The 16,339-nt window shown below is 51.6% G+C and overlaps 2 protein-coding genes across 9 annotated transcripts in view; both read left to right on the forward strand.

Annotated features, from left to right (window-relative positions):
* The window catches only part of GFPT2 (glutamine--fructose-6-phosphate transaminase 2), a 48,382-nt gene extending 47,439 nt beyond the window's left edge, over nucleotides 1-943 (forward strand). Inside the window, exon 19 of the mRNA XM_008275002.4 lies at nucleotides 100-943. Within this exon, the coding sequence (XP_008273224.1) occupies nucleotides 100-144 (45 nt within the window). The 3' untranslated portion in view covers nucleotides 145-943. The remainder of the gene's footprint in view (nucleotides 1-99) is intronic.
* Nucleotides 944-6,648: 5,705 nt separating this feature from the next.
* MAPK9 (mitogen-activated protein kinase 9) overlaps nucleotides 6,649-16,339 on the forward strand; it is a 56,226-nt gene continuing 46,535 nt past the window's right edge. For 6 of the 8 annotated variants that reach the window (XR_016236474.1, XM_070076504.1, XM_002721307.5 and 3 more), the window contains exon 1: nucleotides 6,649-6,842. The gene's annotated coding sequence lies outside the window, so the exon portion shown is untranslated. The remainder of the gene's footprint in view (nucleotides 6,843-16,339) is intronic. The other 2 variants (XM_070076505.1, XM_089336230.1) reach the window with 2 other exon arrangements.

A 16,339-nucleotide genomic window follows, 5' to 3' on the forward strand; every position in this document is an offset into this window, starting at 1 on the left:
TGCTTCCAGCTGCAAATCTCTAGGTGGCTCCTGGCTGGAGGTGACCAGGAACGTCTGACACCTCAGTGTAGTGACAGCAGCCACTCTCCTTCATTTCAGGTCGACTTCCCCAGGAACCTGGCCAAGTCTGTGACCGTGGAATGAGAACAAGAGCTGGACAAGACCTCGCCATCTTTAGTCTGATACAAGCCCTGTCCCGACAGCAGGGGAGCCACGTGGGAAGAGGAGTGGGCATTCCACGCGCGCTCCATAGAGCTTGACAGCTTCGATGTGCCTTGTACCCAAGTGCTTTTGCTTCCAGCAGATACTGTTTCTCTGTGTCCTGAAGTTGCCGGAGGAGAAGGGGATCGTTGTTTACACATGGGGATTAGAGCGGACCTTTCCCTTACTGTGCAATAGAGATACAACTCTCCTTAGAATAACTGTGAACCTTTTTAAACCAACACTAGTTAGTTTTAAAAGACAAAATATTTATAATGATGATTGTATAGCTCTTAAGTTATTTTTCTAGCACAGGGCTTTCTGTGGCCACGGTGACACCTGCATGCGTCTCTGGGCTCACCCCTGGCGGGTGGCACTCATCTCAGATTTGAGCACAAGGCATTGGCCCTTGGGACTCTCCTTTTCCTTCCTCCCTGGGCTGCTCCAGCATCCCATTCCAACATCAGTGAGGCCCCCCTGCCATCTCCTGTGCCTCCTGTTTGTCCAGTTGAAATCTCGCTTCTTTCAGCCTTTTCTTCTTGGTCATAGTCCAGCTCTCCAACTTCTGTTTGATCCGATCTTCCTTCCTGTTAAGCCCAGCCCTGCTCCCCTCCCTGCCCATAGGAAAACAGCTTGTATCCCATTCAAGAGGGTAGCTTTACGTGGGGCTACCTTGCTCTCTAAAAGCGTGCACAATCAGAGTACTATGCAATTTTAAGACAATAAAGACAGTACAACTTTTTTTTTGTCTTGTGTGTTGGATTTTGTTATCCTCACCCTGTGTGCCTGGGATGCTGAAGACCCTGCAGGAGCTGGGCAGTGTGTGGTGGGAACAGCCTTGCTTGTCAGGGTGGTGGTTGGGCCATGGTTGGAGGGCACTTCTCAAGGGTTCCTGGGGTAAAATTCTATCCCACAGTGAGGCACTGAAGAGGGTGGAAGCTTGTCTGACTCTGAGGTGGGGCTTTGCAGGTGGTTTGGGGGAAGGTTATCGATTGGATGCTGGTGGCGTTATAAGGAGAAGGAGAGAGAAGACACGCACATGCATACATGCGTGTCTGTGTATTACCTCTGAGTCTTGCATATGATGCCCTGTGCTGCCTCATTACTTGCTGGCAAAGAGGTCACCATCACATGGGGCCCCTCAACCTTAGACCTGCAGAACTGGGAGCTAAATCAACTTCTTTTCTTTATAAAGTTACCTAGTCTCCAGTAGTTTGCTATAGCAATATGAAACAGACTACCGCAGTTTGTAACCACTGGTCTTGGCCTTATGCCTAGGACCTGTGTGCTTCTGGGGTGAAAACGAAAGGTGTTTTACAGGATATAGCAAAACACAGGAGACCTGGAACTCTGAGCCGAGGTTCCACTGACCCTTGGATAGGCTGGGCCTTAAACACAGTGCTGCTTGGGATGGTGGCCAGGACACTGGAGACAGAGACCAGGGGTGAAGTTCTCCAATCTGCACTTGTTTCCCCAGTGAGCCTCTCACTAGGCTGATATTAGTGCAATCAGGCAGGAAGACAGAAAGCCAGAGACAGCTCTGGAGGCCTGAACAGTTGCATGTAGGCTCCCTGGGTGAGTGCCCTCACACTCAGTGTGGACGACACCTACGTGGAGGGCTCAGAGCCCAGCCAGCCTTTGCTGTGGGTTCTGCTGGCTCCTCAGCAACTCTTCCAGCCTCGGCTATGCTCGCCGTTGGTGCTGGAGACATGGGAACTGCAATTCTAGGTTCAATTCCACCAGTGAGAGGCACTCATGGGACATCTGGAAAGAGTGAAGGAACAGAAATCACAGATAGTCCCGAACTGACTTAGGATGTTTAAAATTTATACCGGTGCAAACAGTATACACATTCAGCAGAAACTGTATAATACTTAAAGAGTTGTTTCATCCTTAAGTATGGTACTCAATAAATTACATGATAGTCAACACCTTGTGTTGGATGATTTTGCACAACTATAGGCTAATGTGTTCTGAGCATGTTTAAGGCAAGCTAGGCTAGGCTAGGCTATGATGTTAGGTGGATTAAATATTTTCTTGTTTAAAAAAATATTTATGGGGCTGGCACTGTGGCACAGTGGGTTAATGCCCTGGCCTGAAGCACTGGCATTCCATATGGGCACCGGTTTGAGACCTGGCTGTTCCACTTCCAACCCAGCTCTCTGCTATGGCCTGGGAAAGCAGTAGAAGATGGCCCAAGTCCTTGGGCCCCTGCACCCACATGGGAGACCTGGAAGAAGCTCCTGGCTTCAAATCGGCATAGCTCCAGCTGTTGTGGCCAACTGGGGAGTGAACCATCGGATAGACAACCTCTCTCTCTGCCTCTCCTTCTCTCTGTGTAACTCTTTCAAATAAATAAATCTTTTTTAAAAAAGTATTTATTTATTAAAAAGAGAAGAAGCGAGAGTCTATCCACTGGTTCACTCCTCAAATGCCCTCAAAAGCCAAGGCTGGACTAGGGCTGAAGGCAGGAACAAGTCCTTGAGCTATCATTTGATGTCTCCCAGGCACATTAGCAGAGAGCTGGACCAGCAGAGGCAGCTCTAAATCCAAGGCACTTTAATATGGGATGATGCAAGAGTCCTAAGTGGTGGTGGTTTAACCCACTGCACCACAACTCCTGCCCCTGGATTAAATGCAGGGTTTTTTTTGTTTTTGTTTTTTAAAGATTTAAGAGTTACAGAGAGGCAGAGAGAGAGAGAGAGAGAGAGAAAGAGAGAGAGAGAGATCCTCCATCCACTGGTTCACTCCCCAGATGGCTGCATCAGCCAGAGCTGGGCTGATCTGAAGGCAGGAACCTGGAGCTTCTTCTGGGTCTCCCACATGGGTGCAGGGGCCCAAGCACTTGGGCCATCTTCTACTGCTTTCCCAGGCCATAGCAGAGAGTGCGACTGAAGTAGAACGGCCAGGACTAGAACTGGCACCCATATGGGATGCCAGCACAGTAGACGGCAGCTTTATCCACTACACCACAGCACCAACCCCTAAATGCACTTTCTACTTAGGATAGTTTCAACTTAGGGTGGATTTACCCAGACTTATCCCATTGCAAACTGAGGAGCATGTATATTTGTTCCTCTTCTGACAGAGGCAAATAGAAATGCTGCTTCAGGGGCCAGTGTTACAGCACAGCAGGTTAAGCCACTGCGTATGATGTCGGCATCCCATATGAGCACTGGTTTGAGTCCTGGCTGCTCTACTTACTATCCAGCTCCCTGCCAAAGCACCTGAGAAAGCAGGTGGGCCATGTCCTTGGATCCCTGCCACCCATGTGGGAGACCTAGATGAAATTCCAGGCTCCTGGCTTTGACCTGGCCCAGCCCTGGCTGTTGCAGCCATTTGGGGAATGAACCACGGGAATCAGGGGATGGAAGGGATCTCTGGCTCTCCATCTCTCTCAGTACCTCTGCCTTTCAAATAAAAAAATCTTAAAAACAAAAGAACAAATGTAGGTCCAACTGACAGGAGGTTCTACTATGGCCCTTTGGTACTCCCAGCAGCAATGGATGGAGATGAACAGATTTCCTGTGGCTCCTCCAAATCCAGCTCAGGAGAACCAGTGGGAACCGGAAGCCACGGCAGCACTCCCAGACCTCCATCCTTAGCGCACCTAACAAATTAATGAGGGACTCCTGCCAGAATCCCTCTTCCTAAGCAAAGCACAGCTGATACAACGACTGAGATGTTTGATCTGGGTGAGATCTAGAAAATGTGTCATCCTCACGTCCAGGAGGCAGTGGCCATCCTGACTTTTGTGCTCATAGTTCTCTTGCTTTTCCTCAGTGTTCCACCTCTGTCACCCAGGCATCGATTCAACCAACCACGGATCAAAAATATTGGAGGGGGGGCAGTGTTATGGCATAGCTGGCTAAGCCACCACCTGTGTTGCCAGCATCCCATGTGGGCACCTGTTCAAGTCCTTGCTGCTTCACTTCCAATCTGGCTTCCTGCTGATGTGTCTGGGAAAGCAGTAGAAGATGGCCCAAGTCCTTGGGCCCCTGCACCCACGTGGGAGACCTGGAGGAAGCTCCAGGCTCCCGGTTTCAGCCTAGCCCAGTGCTGCCCTCTGCTGACTCACTGGTGGGTGTTTGTCCTCTGTTTTCAGAACTAGGCCATCCCATTGTCCCTTGGTAGAGGAGCCCGCAAATGTCAAAACCTACAAATGCTCAAGTCGCTTCTGTAAAACAGGATGCTATCTGCAGAGAACCCAGGCACACCCTCCTGTGTACTTTCAATCATTTCTAGATTTGTTGTAATACCTAATGCAACATGTACATATCACATATTTGAGTGGGTTGAGCACAGGTGTACTCCTTGTCTGGCAAATTCAAGTTTTGCCTTTTGTAATTTTTGGAATTAAAAAGAATATTTTTTAAAGATTTATTTTATTTGAAAGTCCCAGTTACAGAGACAGAGAGAGAAAGAGACCTTCCATTCACTGGTTCACTCCCCAAATGGCCACAATGGTCATGACTGGGCTAGGCTGAAACCAGGAGCCTCGCATGGGAGACCTGGAGGAAGCTCCTGGCTCCTGGCTTCAGATCAGCTCCCCTCCGGTCACTGCAGCCATTTGAGAAGCGAACCAGTGGATGGAAGACTTCTCTCTCTGCCTCTCCTTCTCTGTGTAATTCTTTCAAATAAATAAATCTTTTTTAAAAAATGAAATACATCAACAAGTGCTCTGGGTTAAACCAGAGCTGTCGGAGAGCTGAGTCCTTGTGCCACAAATCAGCAGTGCCAGTTCACCCTCAGGCCCACAACTCTCCAGTCCGCTTGCCCCATCGCCAGCAAGACCAGGTGACAGGTTCCTGAACATAGCACATGGCTCCTCATTGCTCAGCCTCGGGGCCCAAGTGCCCTCTCTGCCTGCCCAGCCTCTGCAGGGGCTTCCTCCTGTCTGGAAGTTCTGCTGCTGCCCCTGCTTCTCCCTGGCTGGCAGGTACGACTGGTGTCAGTCACACACATGAGTCCTGCCTGGCTCATATCACGCTTGCAGGCCTCAATCAGGATTCTCTGTGCCAGACCAGCTGCCCTGTCCCACGTCCCCCCAGCTCTGTGTCCACAAATGTCTACTGTGTTGGACAAACCAGGAATAACCAGAATTCTTACAGAAACCTCAGTGACATATGCCTAATTGCATAAGCACAGACAGCAAACTTAGGTTACTTACCGTGCACCGGGTGACTGCTAAAAACCAGGCCCAAGTGCCTCTGGAAATCCACTGTCTCTTCCCAGCCTGGGGGGATGTGTCTATGCACATTTGCTCCTTGTTGGGACCTCATCTCTGATAGCCCGGCTTTTACTAGTTTCTCATCTTTTTCAGTAACGGCAATTTTAGGTTCCCTGTTTTCTCCTGAGCAGCTAGCTGAGGCAGGTGGCAGGAGCCCACCAGATGGGTCCATTTCAATGCAGACCACGTTCAGGAGCCGGGATTAGTGATACTCAATTTTAGAAAACTCCCCCTGGCGGCCATGGGAGGACACCACGGCTAGATCCCGTTCTCTGCCCCACCCCTCCTCTGAGGCCGTGGTGCCTGCACGAGCCCGGCCCTTCAGAACCTGGGTCACAGGCTCGCTTCTCTCCCCAGATTCTGCAACACTCCACCCCAGACCTGCAGGGTCCTGCTACTCCCCCTGCTCTGTGGACCTCGGCGTCCCGGGACTGCTGCCCCAGCTCCTTACTCACCACTTATCAATCACGGTCCCCAACTCTATCGGTGCCCGAAATCCGACGCCCCTAGCCCACGACTGGCCTCGGAGCTTTTCCCTCGGGGAGCCCCGCCTCCGCCCCTCATCCCAGCTGTACTTGTCCGGTCCCTAGGGGGCCCTTCTGCTCCCCCTGAGCCCTGTCAGCCAGCACACTCCCTCCTGCTCCTGTCGGCCGGGAAGACTGGTGCACGACGGTCATCTCCTCGCACCCTGCGCCTGAACCCTGACCTTTGGCCGCACCCCTAAACCCGTCCAGTGGGGCGTGCGTGCGGCACGTCCGCAGCGAGCTGAGTCCCAGGCGCCGCGCCTCCCTCCTCCTGTCTCCTTCCAGGTCGCCTCGCTGCTGGGCGCCTGCACCTGCAGCCCCGGGGCTCGGACCCACGAGTAGCCCCGGTCCTGAGGCGCCGCGCCTCGCCTGCGGCCCATCCTCTCTCGCCTCCTCCCGGCTCGGCGTTCGGCCGCAGCTCTGCGGACCCTCTTTGCCCGGAGAGAGGGGTCATCGGGCGACCTCAGCCACGCCCGTCTCTCCAGCCCACTACACGCCGCTACACGCCGGCACTGCCCCACGCCGCCTCCGGACCCTGCACCAGACCTCGGACGCAGACCCGGCCTGGCCTGGCCCCGCCCGAGTCGCCCGACAGCGGCCCGCCCCCTAGCGCGATTGGCCGCACCCGCCGGGCTCTCCGCGCACTGATTGGTGGAGTCACGGATCGGTCAGGCCGGGCGCCGCGGCGGCGGCGGCGGCGGCGGCTGAGGGGAAGGGAGCCGACCGGAAGGGTCGAAGCGCCCCGCGCCCCTCACACCCACTGCGGCGGCGGCGGCGGGGCGGAGCGGGGCGGGGCGGGGCGGCCAGCCTAGCCGGGAGCGGCCAGCGCGCAGCGCCGCCAGTGCGCCCGCCCGCCCTCTACCCCGGCGCGGCTGCAGGGAGGCGAGGTGAGCCCGAAGGGCTGGCTAGGCCCGGCGTGGGTGCTGGGGTCGGGCGCGGCGGGGAGCGGGGTGGGCGCGGGGCCTCTGGGGCCGGGCCTCCGGGGCTGGCGGGAGCCGCGGGGTTGCTGGCGGGCCGCAGCCCCTGCCCGCCCGTGCCGCAGTCGCCCCCTCCCGCCCGCTGCCAGCGGCGAGGACCGCGGAACCTGGCCCCGCAGACCTGCCCGCGGGGGTCTGTGGCCCCCTCCTCCAGGCGGGCCGCGCAGCTGCCCTCTCGCCCCGGATGCTCGGTGGTCCCCGCGACCTTGGATTAGGCGCTGGCTGCCCCTTCGGGAAAGTGGGGCCATGTCTGATCTTCAAGACTGGGCTGTCTGTGGGAGCACCTGGACGCAAGTCTGTGCACACTGGTGGACTATAGGGCCGGATACTGCCCCTTGCTGGCGTGAGTGTGGTGGGGGCCCCCTCCCCACCCATCCTGTGCCTTGTCATTGCGCGCCCAGTGCTCAGCTACGCGGAGCAGGCCCTGCCCACCACAGCTCTTCCCCAGAGCACTGCTCCCTGGGCCCGCTAATCCTCCCACCTGCCAGGAACTTGCTAACCTCCGTGTCCCCGGGACTTTGCACCTGCTGCCTCTCCTGTTTACGTCGCGTCCAGGACCTTTTTGTTCCTTGCTCTGTCCAGATGTCTCATTTTCAGCGAGGCCTTCCTCGGCTACCCTCTGCAAGGGATCATTCTGTCTTGTTATTTTGTTTCATTTTCTTCCTAGCACTCTGAGTTGAAACTGTTCTATTTATTTGCCTCTCCTTTTCTGTCTTCCCCCACTAGGCTGTAGCTTTCTGTAAACAGGTAGTTGTCTGATTTGTCTGCTTTCTCCTGGTACTTATAGAAAGCATACAGTAAGTATTTGATAGTCTCAGTTCAGCGAATGAATGAATGATGTAAGGAGCGTGCCTACCTGTTGTCTCTGCTTTACCTGTTCATTTAGTGACTTCTGAGTGACTTGTGAAACTCGGAAGCTTGTTCTCATTTTGTAGAACATCTTAACGTCCTTGACCTCTTTATTTGGTAACTATGGTAACGAGCTATGATATAAAATGTTACATCTTTATAATGGTTTAGCTCTAACGACCTCCTAGTAAATCCAGGAGACAGCCACTGAATTCTCCATTATCTAGGTCATGCTTTTTGCTGGGCCCTAGGGACACAAAGGAGAGAGCGACAGGGTCCCTTCCCCCAGAGAGCCTGGGAGCCCCGTGGAAAAGGCATGACGCACAGGGTTGGTTCCAGGACAGTGGATGATGCCTGCGGAAGGGTGGAGCAACAGGTGGTGCTGGTGGGCCTCCACGCTTGCCAGGCCAGGAGAGGTGCAAAGAGTGTGAAAGGGCAGGGCCAAGGAAGGAACCTAACGCTGTGTGGCGTTGGCCAGGTGTGGGAGCGTGTAGTGGTGGGGACCCTGGAGGAGGAGCCCCTCGCCCAGCAATTTTCTAAAAGAAGCTTCAATCCACAGTTGCACCTGCACTCTCCTGATTTCTCAATATTGGCAGTAGCTGTTTGTTGTTGTTGTTGTTGTTGTGAGCCTAGCCAAATACAGACCTCATTCAGCCTGGTTGCGGGATTGTGGTCCTCCAGGACGGACTGTGGGTGGGAGCCCGGCCTGCTCAGGTGCTTACTGAATTGTCCCTGGGGCCCTGGAAGGAGCAGCGAAGACACCTGTTTTCACAGAGGAAGAAAAGCCCAGAGTCCCTGCTCTGCAGCACAATCCCTCACAAGACGATGCTTCCCTGGGGCCCCCAGCCCTGCCTGTGCTCCTCTGGCTTCTAATTCGTTCTGAAACAACAACACTCAATCTGTGTAATGCTTTCCTCCATTTAACCTTTTATTCTCTTCAGAAGTAACCAGTGGGGTTAAAAAAAATCCTATTTTGGCATAGACTTCTGTGGAAAGCTTTCATTTGCCTGAGGATTTAACTTTCAGGATCCTGGGACTTTAAAATAATTTAGTGAAAGGGCATAACTTTGAAATAAGTGTTAAAGAGTAGAATTGAATGTTTCTATTTAAAATAAAATCAGGTTTCTGGCTAAAATATCAGGCAAAGTGATTGTTAGTAACCAGTTATTCCCTGATGTCTCAGGTAACCTAGAAGTCAGGGATTTTTCTTAAGAAGTGCTGATTTGGCTGCAAGGCAACTATTTTTGGTCTAAATATGTACCTGGACTTCACACTTGGCAAGAAAGTTTCCATTTTTATATTTTTATCGTTAATTCTTTTTTTTAAAGATTTATTTTTATTTATTTGAAAGAGTTACAGAGAGAGGTAGAGACAGAGAGAGAGGACTTGGGCCATCTGCCACTGCTTTCCCAGGCCACAGCAGAGAGCTGGATGGGAATTGGAACAGCCGGGTCTCGAACCGACACCCATATGGGATGCTGGCACTGCAGGCCAGGGTGTTAACCTGCTGCACCACAGCGCTGGCTCCCACCTAATAATTAATTCTTAATCATTTGTACTTGATTGTATGAACAAGGTTTCAGCATTAGTCTTTTAACTGTTTATGATAGTGACTCTGAAAAGACACAAAAAGAACGGTATCCAGCTTCAACAGTTAGAAACCCTGGCTGATTTTGCCTCATTGGTAGCCTCTTATCTGTACACAGTTACCTCCCGTATTTTTAAACAAATCCTAAGTGTTATTTCACCCATGAGTTTTTCATTATATACTTGTATATCACTAAGAGGTAGGGACCCGAGGCTGGTGTGGAGGGTAAAGCTGCTGCCTGTGACGCCGGCATCCCGTATGGGCACTGATTCGAGTTCCTGGCTGCTCCACTTCTGATCCAGCTCCCTGCTCATGGTCTGGGAAAAGCAGCAGAAGATGGCCCAAGTGCATGGGCCTCTGCCACCCATGTGGGAGATGTGGATGAAACTCCTGGCTTCCACCTCGCCTAGCCTGGGCAGTTGTGGCTATTTGGGGATGAACCAGCAAGTCAGACTCAGGGTGCACTCCTGTGCCCTGGCCTCCTGAGATAAGCTGGGCTCTTCCCTCTGGAGGTGGCAAGAATCGTGTCTATCCCCATTTCTCAAATGGCTGCAGGCATGTGCTCTGGCTCACTCAGATCAGTAGCAGACCCACAGGGGATCTGACTCTTGCATCCTGATTTTAACCATTGCCCCATACATTTTTTTTTCCCCACATAGTTTTATCTTTGAATAAACATTTACTGGGCATGCCCTTTAATAGCAGGATATTGAGAAATAGGTCAGACGATTTTCTCTCATAAGGAGCTCACAGGATGGAAGCAAGAGTTTCACTGGTGGTACAATAGAAAACAAGTTCAGGACAAGGCAGGGAAGAGGGCACATCCTGCATACCGTGAAGGGAAAGGCTGTGGAGGGAAACGCAAGAGCGGCAGGTGCTCAAAAGAGAATGCAGGTTACCCAGGAGCAGGGGAGGGGAGGGGAGTCATTTCAGGCAGATGGAGCAGCTGAGGTAGAGTCCTGAAGGTGTCCAGTAGCTGGGCGGGGCTGCTGACCCCAGGTGGCTGACATTGCCCAAGAGCAGATCAGAGGGCCTGCCGTCTCCCGTGCTGTGCTGATCAGGATTCCAGTCTTCCTGAAGGAATCCAGGGAATGGTATGATTGCTGCATATTTTCAGCAAATCTCTCTCTCTTTAAAATTCTCTATCTTGCAAAAAGTATAGATTCATGAGAAGTTGCAGAGACAATACAGAGGGGTCCCAGGTGCCGCTCACCCAGTCTTCCCCCTGATTGCATATTTACTTAGCTCAGTAGATATCAAACAGCAGGAAGTTGGCTCTGGTGTAACGTGTGTACAGCTTATTGCCATCACATGCGGCTATTCATGTGACAGCCACCACCACCACAATCAAGACATGGAACTGTTTTGCCCCACCCCTTTATAGCCGCACCGTCCCTAGGCCCCCACCATCCACAACTCCTAGCAACCGCCTTATCTCTCCTGTATCTCTGTAATTTTGTCATTTCAAGAATATGGTATACATGGAACTATATATATAGTATATGTGTATATATATATATATATATATATGACTTGGGATTGCCTTCTTACCCTTGAGTACTGCCGTGCCTCAGTACCCTCAGGGGACTAGGTTCTAGACACCCCTCCACTCCCGCCACCCAGATACCCAAAATCCATGGGTGCTCAAGTCCCTTATAGAAAATGACATAGCATTTGCTAGCATGCACCTATCATCCCGTGTAAGTCATCTGCAGATGATGTGGAATACCCAGTGCGATGTGTTATGTAAATAGTTGTACTGTATTGTTTAGAGAATGGCAACGAGAGAAAAGTCTGTCCGTGTTCAGTACAGTTTCTGAAGACATTTTGATGTGCTGTTGATTGACTCCATAGGTTCAGGACTGTGGGATGTCCTTGAGATCCCCCTTAGTGTAGTGTGTGTCTTCTTAAGGATGGGAAGTATCCCATGATGTGGCTGTACATTCACCCATTGAAGGACCTGGTATAGACAAAGCTGCTGTGATAGTCGTGTACAGGTTAGCGTGTGGACAGGCCTCCCTCCATTCCTCCCATTTCGAACGCCGTGCTGTGGCTGTTTGGAAGTAGCAGGAGTTGCTTCTGAGAGAGCAGTTCTGCTGCCCATCTGTGGAGTGCTGAGAGCAAGGCCAGAGAGGAATAACAAGAAAGCCCAGGTCCCTTTGAGCAGGACAGGAGGCCGGGAATCACACTCGCTCCTTGGAGCCCATGATGGGTGAAGTGAAAACCAAATGCTACTTGATTTTCTGTCTTGCAGTAAATGATATAGCTTTAAGAACTGATGGTTCAAGAGGCTAGAAGGTCTTGATTGTCTAGGAACTGTTAAGTTGTTGTGTTAAGCTATTCATAAGAATTAAAATAGGGCAGTGGAACCACTAAGAAATTGAGCAGCGGGTGCTGAAGCAGAGGGATTGTGAGAGTCTGCTTTTCCCTGTGACTGGCCGTCAGTTAATTCAATAGTGTGTGTCCTGAGTATTCGGGAGGCTGCTGTGACTGAAGGTGTACCTGAGCGTCATCTTGGCAGGGAGAACCCACCAGGGTGAAATGGGAATGCCCGAGTGTCTCCTGCTCCTCTCCGGCTCTGGGACACACAGCTTCACCTCCTGAACACAGTTAGATGGAAGAGCGCTGAGTGGGTCACACGCGCCTCAGTTCACACCTGGGTCGTGCTGGGAGTTTGGGCAACTCCTGGACTGTCTCCAAGCCTCAGTTTCCTTGTTGGCAGAGTGGGGACAGTAACCCTTTACAAGCTGTTTGTAACTTATAAAAGCCTGGCCCACTCTCCTGCTTCCGGTCTTGTCTCCGACCTGTCCACCATACAGCTTGCAGAACCACTATCCCGTAGCTTTCATGAAAAACTTTTCAGTCCATTTTTAAATGTGAAATGTGTGCACGGTTTAAAAAACAGAACAGAAAGTTGTCATGGGAAGAGTGAAAGTTTCTCATTTCCCGCTGTTTCTCTGGGCTTCCTGGCATAGGCTGTGGGTTTGTGTGTGGGGGTGTTCTTATGTACATTGGCATTGATGTGTGCATTGTTTTCCAACTTGCCTTATTTCCTTTATACATCTGAGATACCTTGCAGATCAGTACACGGGGTCCCCGCCTCCCATGTAATGGCTTTATGCTACTTATATGCCATCATCTAGTCAACCCAGTGTGTATTTAAGGTTATTTCTAGTGTTTTGCCTGTTAAAAAAGAGGTACTACAGGGGCTGGCGCTGTGGCTCAGTGATTAAAGCCACCGCCTGCAGTGCCGGCATCCCATATGGGAGCTGGTTCTAGTCCTGGCTGCTCCACTTCTGATCAAGCTCTCTGCTGTGGCCTGGGAAGGCAGTGCAAGATGGCTCAAGTCATTGGGTCCCTGCACCTGCATGGGAGACCTGGAAAAATTTCCCGGCTCCTGACTTCAGATCAGCTCAGCTCTGGCGGTTGTGGTCATCTGGGGAGTGAACCAGCAGATGGAAGATCCACCCCCCCACCCACCCCCCGCTCAACCTCTCTCTGTAATTCTGTCTTCCAAATAAAATAAATCTTTTTAAAAAAAGTACTACAAACCCTTCCATGGATATCTTCAAATGTTTGAATACATGTATTTGTCAGATACATTCATAGAATTGTAGTTTTCAGGTTAGAACTCCTGTGTGTTTAAAGTTTACATTAGCTACTGCATGTATTCTTTCACCAGTGTGTATCACCAGTGTATAGCTCTCACCAGCTTGTGTGAAGGTACCTGCTTCCTCGCGCCTTGATTGATACCGTGGACAAGCCTGAGCTCTGGTGTTGCCTTCTCCAGGAAGCCTTCTCTCCCTGCACTGCTTCACGCCTTTCCCTCCTTGCTTTTGGGGAGCTCATGGCCTGGGGGAAGGAGATGGACCTGCAAAAGCTGTGTACTAAGCCCAGGGCAGAATGGTGTGGCTTGGGGGGCATGAAAAATTCTTACACTTGCCAGTTTGTAAGCCTATTTTCCAAGCCCCAGTTGATGGTGTGTTTTGTGGAGGCTTCTTCCTGACAGAGTTTATTTATCCAGAGCTGAGTTCCATGCTTTCCTAGGCTGCTGCGAGGTTTTCCATCTTGTTCTGCTGAAATCCAAACTTGATAGAGAAGGTGGCTCTGACAGGTGCCCTCTTACGTGATATTTTTTCCTGCGTAATAAGGACGACATAATATTGGAATTATTTAAGTCTCGAGGTGAATTTATATTCAGTTTCTGCAAGCCAGTATGATTGGATGTCCTCAAGAAATGCAAACAGCTGGCCTGACACTACTACTCAAAGACAGACTGCAAGCTACTGTGGCCGAGTCCAGTGATGCTCTGAAGGTGGAGGTTGGCTGGTGCCAGTCCCAGTGTGGGCAGGGGTGCAGCGTGGGGGTGGCTCTGTGCCTCCAGGGTGTTCAGGATTTGGCTGGTGGGCAGATCTGCTTTATGACCTTGTGACCTCCATCTCCGGATCACGGACAGCCAGTTCCTTGGCTAGCAGCAGGAAGGAGGGCAGGTGGAGGGTGGGCAGCTTTCTGACCTGGGGGTTGCCTCCATCACTGCTCTCGTCCTATTGGCCAGCGTCGGTCATCTGGCCCTACCTGGCTACCAGGAAGGCTGCCAGACTCATCTCCAGCAGGGCAGCTATTTTTGTCCTCCAGGGATAGGAGGTTTCTGTCGCTAAAGTGAGCAAGGAAGGAATGGGTCCTGGAGGCCGTCAGCAGCCTGCGCGCAGTCACACTGCTATCCCGTAGGTACTTCCTGCTGGCTGTCCTGCCTTCTCCAGCCTCTTCGCCCTCCTCCTCCTCCTCTCCAGACCCACAGGTCATGTGCAGCCTGCCTCAAAGCTGCGCTTTTCATTCCATTCCCACCTGCCACTCATCCAGCCCCGCCTTAACCTCCCCAGAACCCTGTGTGGACAGCAAGCCGACAGCATGCCCTTGGTGCTTGAACGGCTTCTACAGCCCGTGGAGATCTGGCCTCCTTTTCCCTCTGCGGCTCCACTCCCCCACCGCCCAGCAATACTAGGTCTCGGGTGACTCATTGCTGTAGGGATGTGCCTCCACCTCTCTGCCCATGCTGCTCCTCCTCCCATTCCCAAACCTTTCCCTGTCCTCCCAGGATTAGGGCCCTCCTCGTTTCGTAGCTCTTCCTGTAGGTGCCCACAGCCTATGCTTTGTAAGCGTGCTGAAGGCAGGCCCGGGGTTCTGGCACAGGACCCTATCTGCAGTGGGTAGCTCTGTACTTACGAATGGTGAAGGAGCAACTGCCCCTCTGGGTACTTGCCTTTTGGCTCAGTCTGTCTCAGTCCTCTGTCTTTGCACCAAACAGGAATCTACCTTGTCTGGACACAGTATGAGACTCTTCCTCTATTATCCGCCTCCTGCATGTTTACATTTTGCCTATAGCCCTTCCCTCATTGCAACTCATGTTATAATACCCAAAGAGAGACATCTGTTCCTTATACTTCTCCCCCAAGCGGTGGATAATCTGCTGCTTCAAGACTGGCTCCTAGATGTTTGTGACAGACAAAGGCACCAGTACATGTTGAACTGTCACAGCCTCTGACAGACTGTAAGTTGATCTTTAGAAAAAGCTGTTCCAGTCATTTTCTACTACCACTTGTATTTTTTTTTAAGATTTATTTTATTTATTTGAAAGAGCTATAGAGAGAGGTAGAGACACACAGAATGAGAGAGAGAGGTCTTCCATTCGCTGGTTCACTCCCCAGATGACCGCAATAGCCAGAGCTGAGCTGATCTGAAGCCAGGAGCCTAGAGCTTCTGCCTAGTCTCCCATGTGGGTGCAGGGGACCAAGGATGAGGACCATCCTCCACTGCTTTCCCAGACACAATAGCAGAGAGCTGGATCAGAAGCAGAGTAGCCACGACTAGAACCAGCGCCCATATAGGATGCCGGCTTTAACCTGCTGTGCCACAGCACCAACCCCCACTTGTTGAATTCTTTATTTAATGGAGAGTTTAGGGGCTGGTGCTGTGGCTCATTTGGTTAATCCTCTGCCTGGCCGGCATCCCATATGGGCACCGGGTTCTAGTCCTGGTTGCTCCTCTTCCAGTCCAGCTCTCTGCTGTGGCCCGGGAAGGCAGTGGAGGATGGCCCAAATGCTTGGGCCCTGCACCTGCATGGGAGACCGGGAGGAAGCACTCGGCTCCTGGCTTTGGATTGGCACAGCGCCAGCCTTGGCGGTAGTGAACCAACTGAAGGAAGACCTTTCTCTCTGTCTCTTTCAATCTATAACTCTGTCTCTCTCTCTCTCTCACTGTCTAACTCTGGCCAAAAAAAAAAAGTAAAAGTAAAATAAAAAAAATTAATATATTTAATGGAGAGTTAAGCTTGTGATTATAAAGTAAATTGAAAGTATGTCATTGTAGCGGGTCAGCGCCATGGCTCACTTCGCTAATCCTCCGCCTGCGGCGCCAGCATCCCATATGGGCATCGGGTTCTAGTCCCGGTTGCTCCTCTTCCAGTCCAGCTCTCTGCTGTGGCCTGGGAAGGCAGTGGAGGATGGCCCAGGTGCTTGGGCCCCTGCACCTGCATGGGAGACCAGGAGGAGGCACCTGGCTGCTGGCTTCAGATCGGTGTAGCTCTGGCCATAGCGTCCATTTGGGGAGTGAACCAATGGAGGGAAGACCTTTCTCTCTGTCTAACTCTGTCAAATAAATAAATTTTTTTAAAAAAGTATATCATTGTAAAAATTAAAAATAAGAAAAGATGAGGGAGAGTAGGGTATGAAGTATCATTATGCTCTTGAGATTTGTTTGCTTTATTTAAATAATAGAAAAAATAAAAAGCTTTTTTTTTTCAGGTCAGTTACATGGGCAGCCTTGTGAGAGTCACTCAATGCCCTGGCACGTGTCAGATCAGCAGAGATTGTTGGATACTTGTGCTTTACCAGGGATGAGGCCCTGCCTGTCCTGTCCTTGCCACGTGAGATGCTTGATGAACAAGACAGACTTTCCTGTCCTCCCAGAGCCC

The sequence above is a fragment of the Oryctolagus cuniculus genome, chromosome 6, assembly GCF_051225735.1.
Source record: "Oryctolagus cuniculus isolate XC-2025 breed Fujian yellow rabbit chromosome 6, ASM5122573v1, whole genome shotgun sequence".
NCBI lineage: Eukaryota > Metazoa > Chordata > Mammalia > Lagomorpha > Leporidae > Oryctolagus > Oryctolagus cuniculus.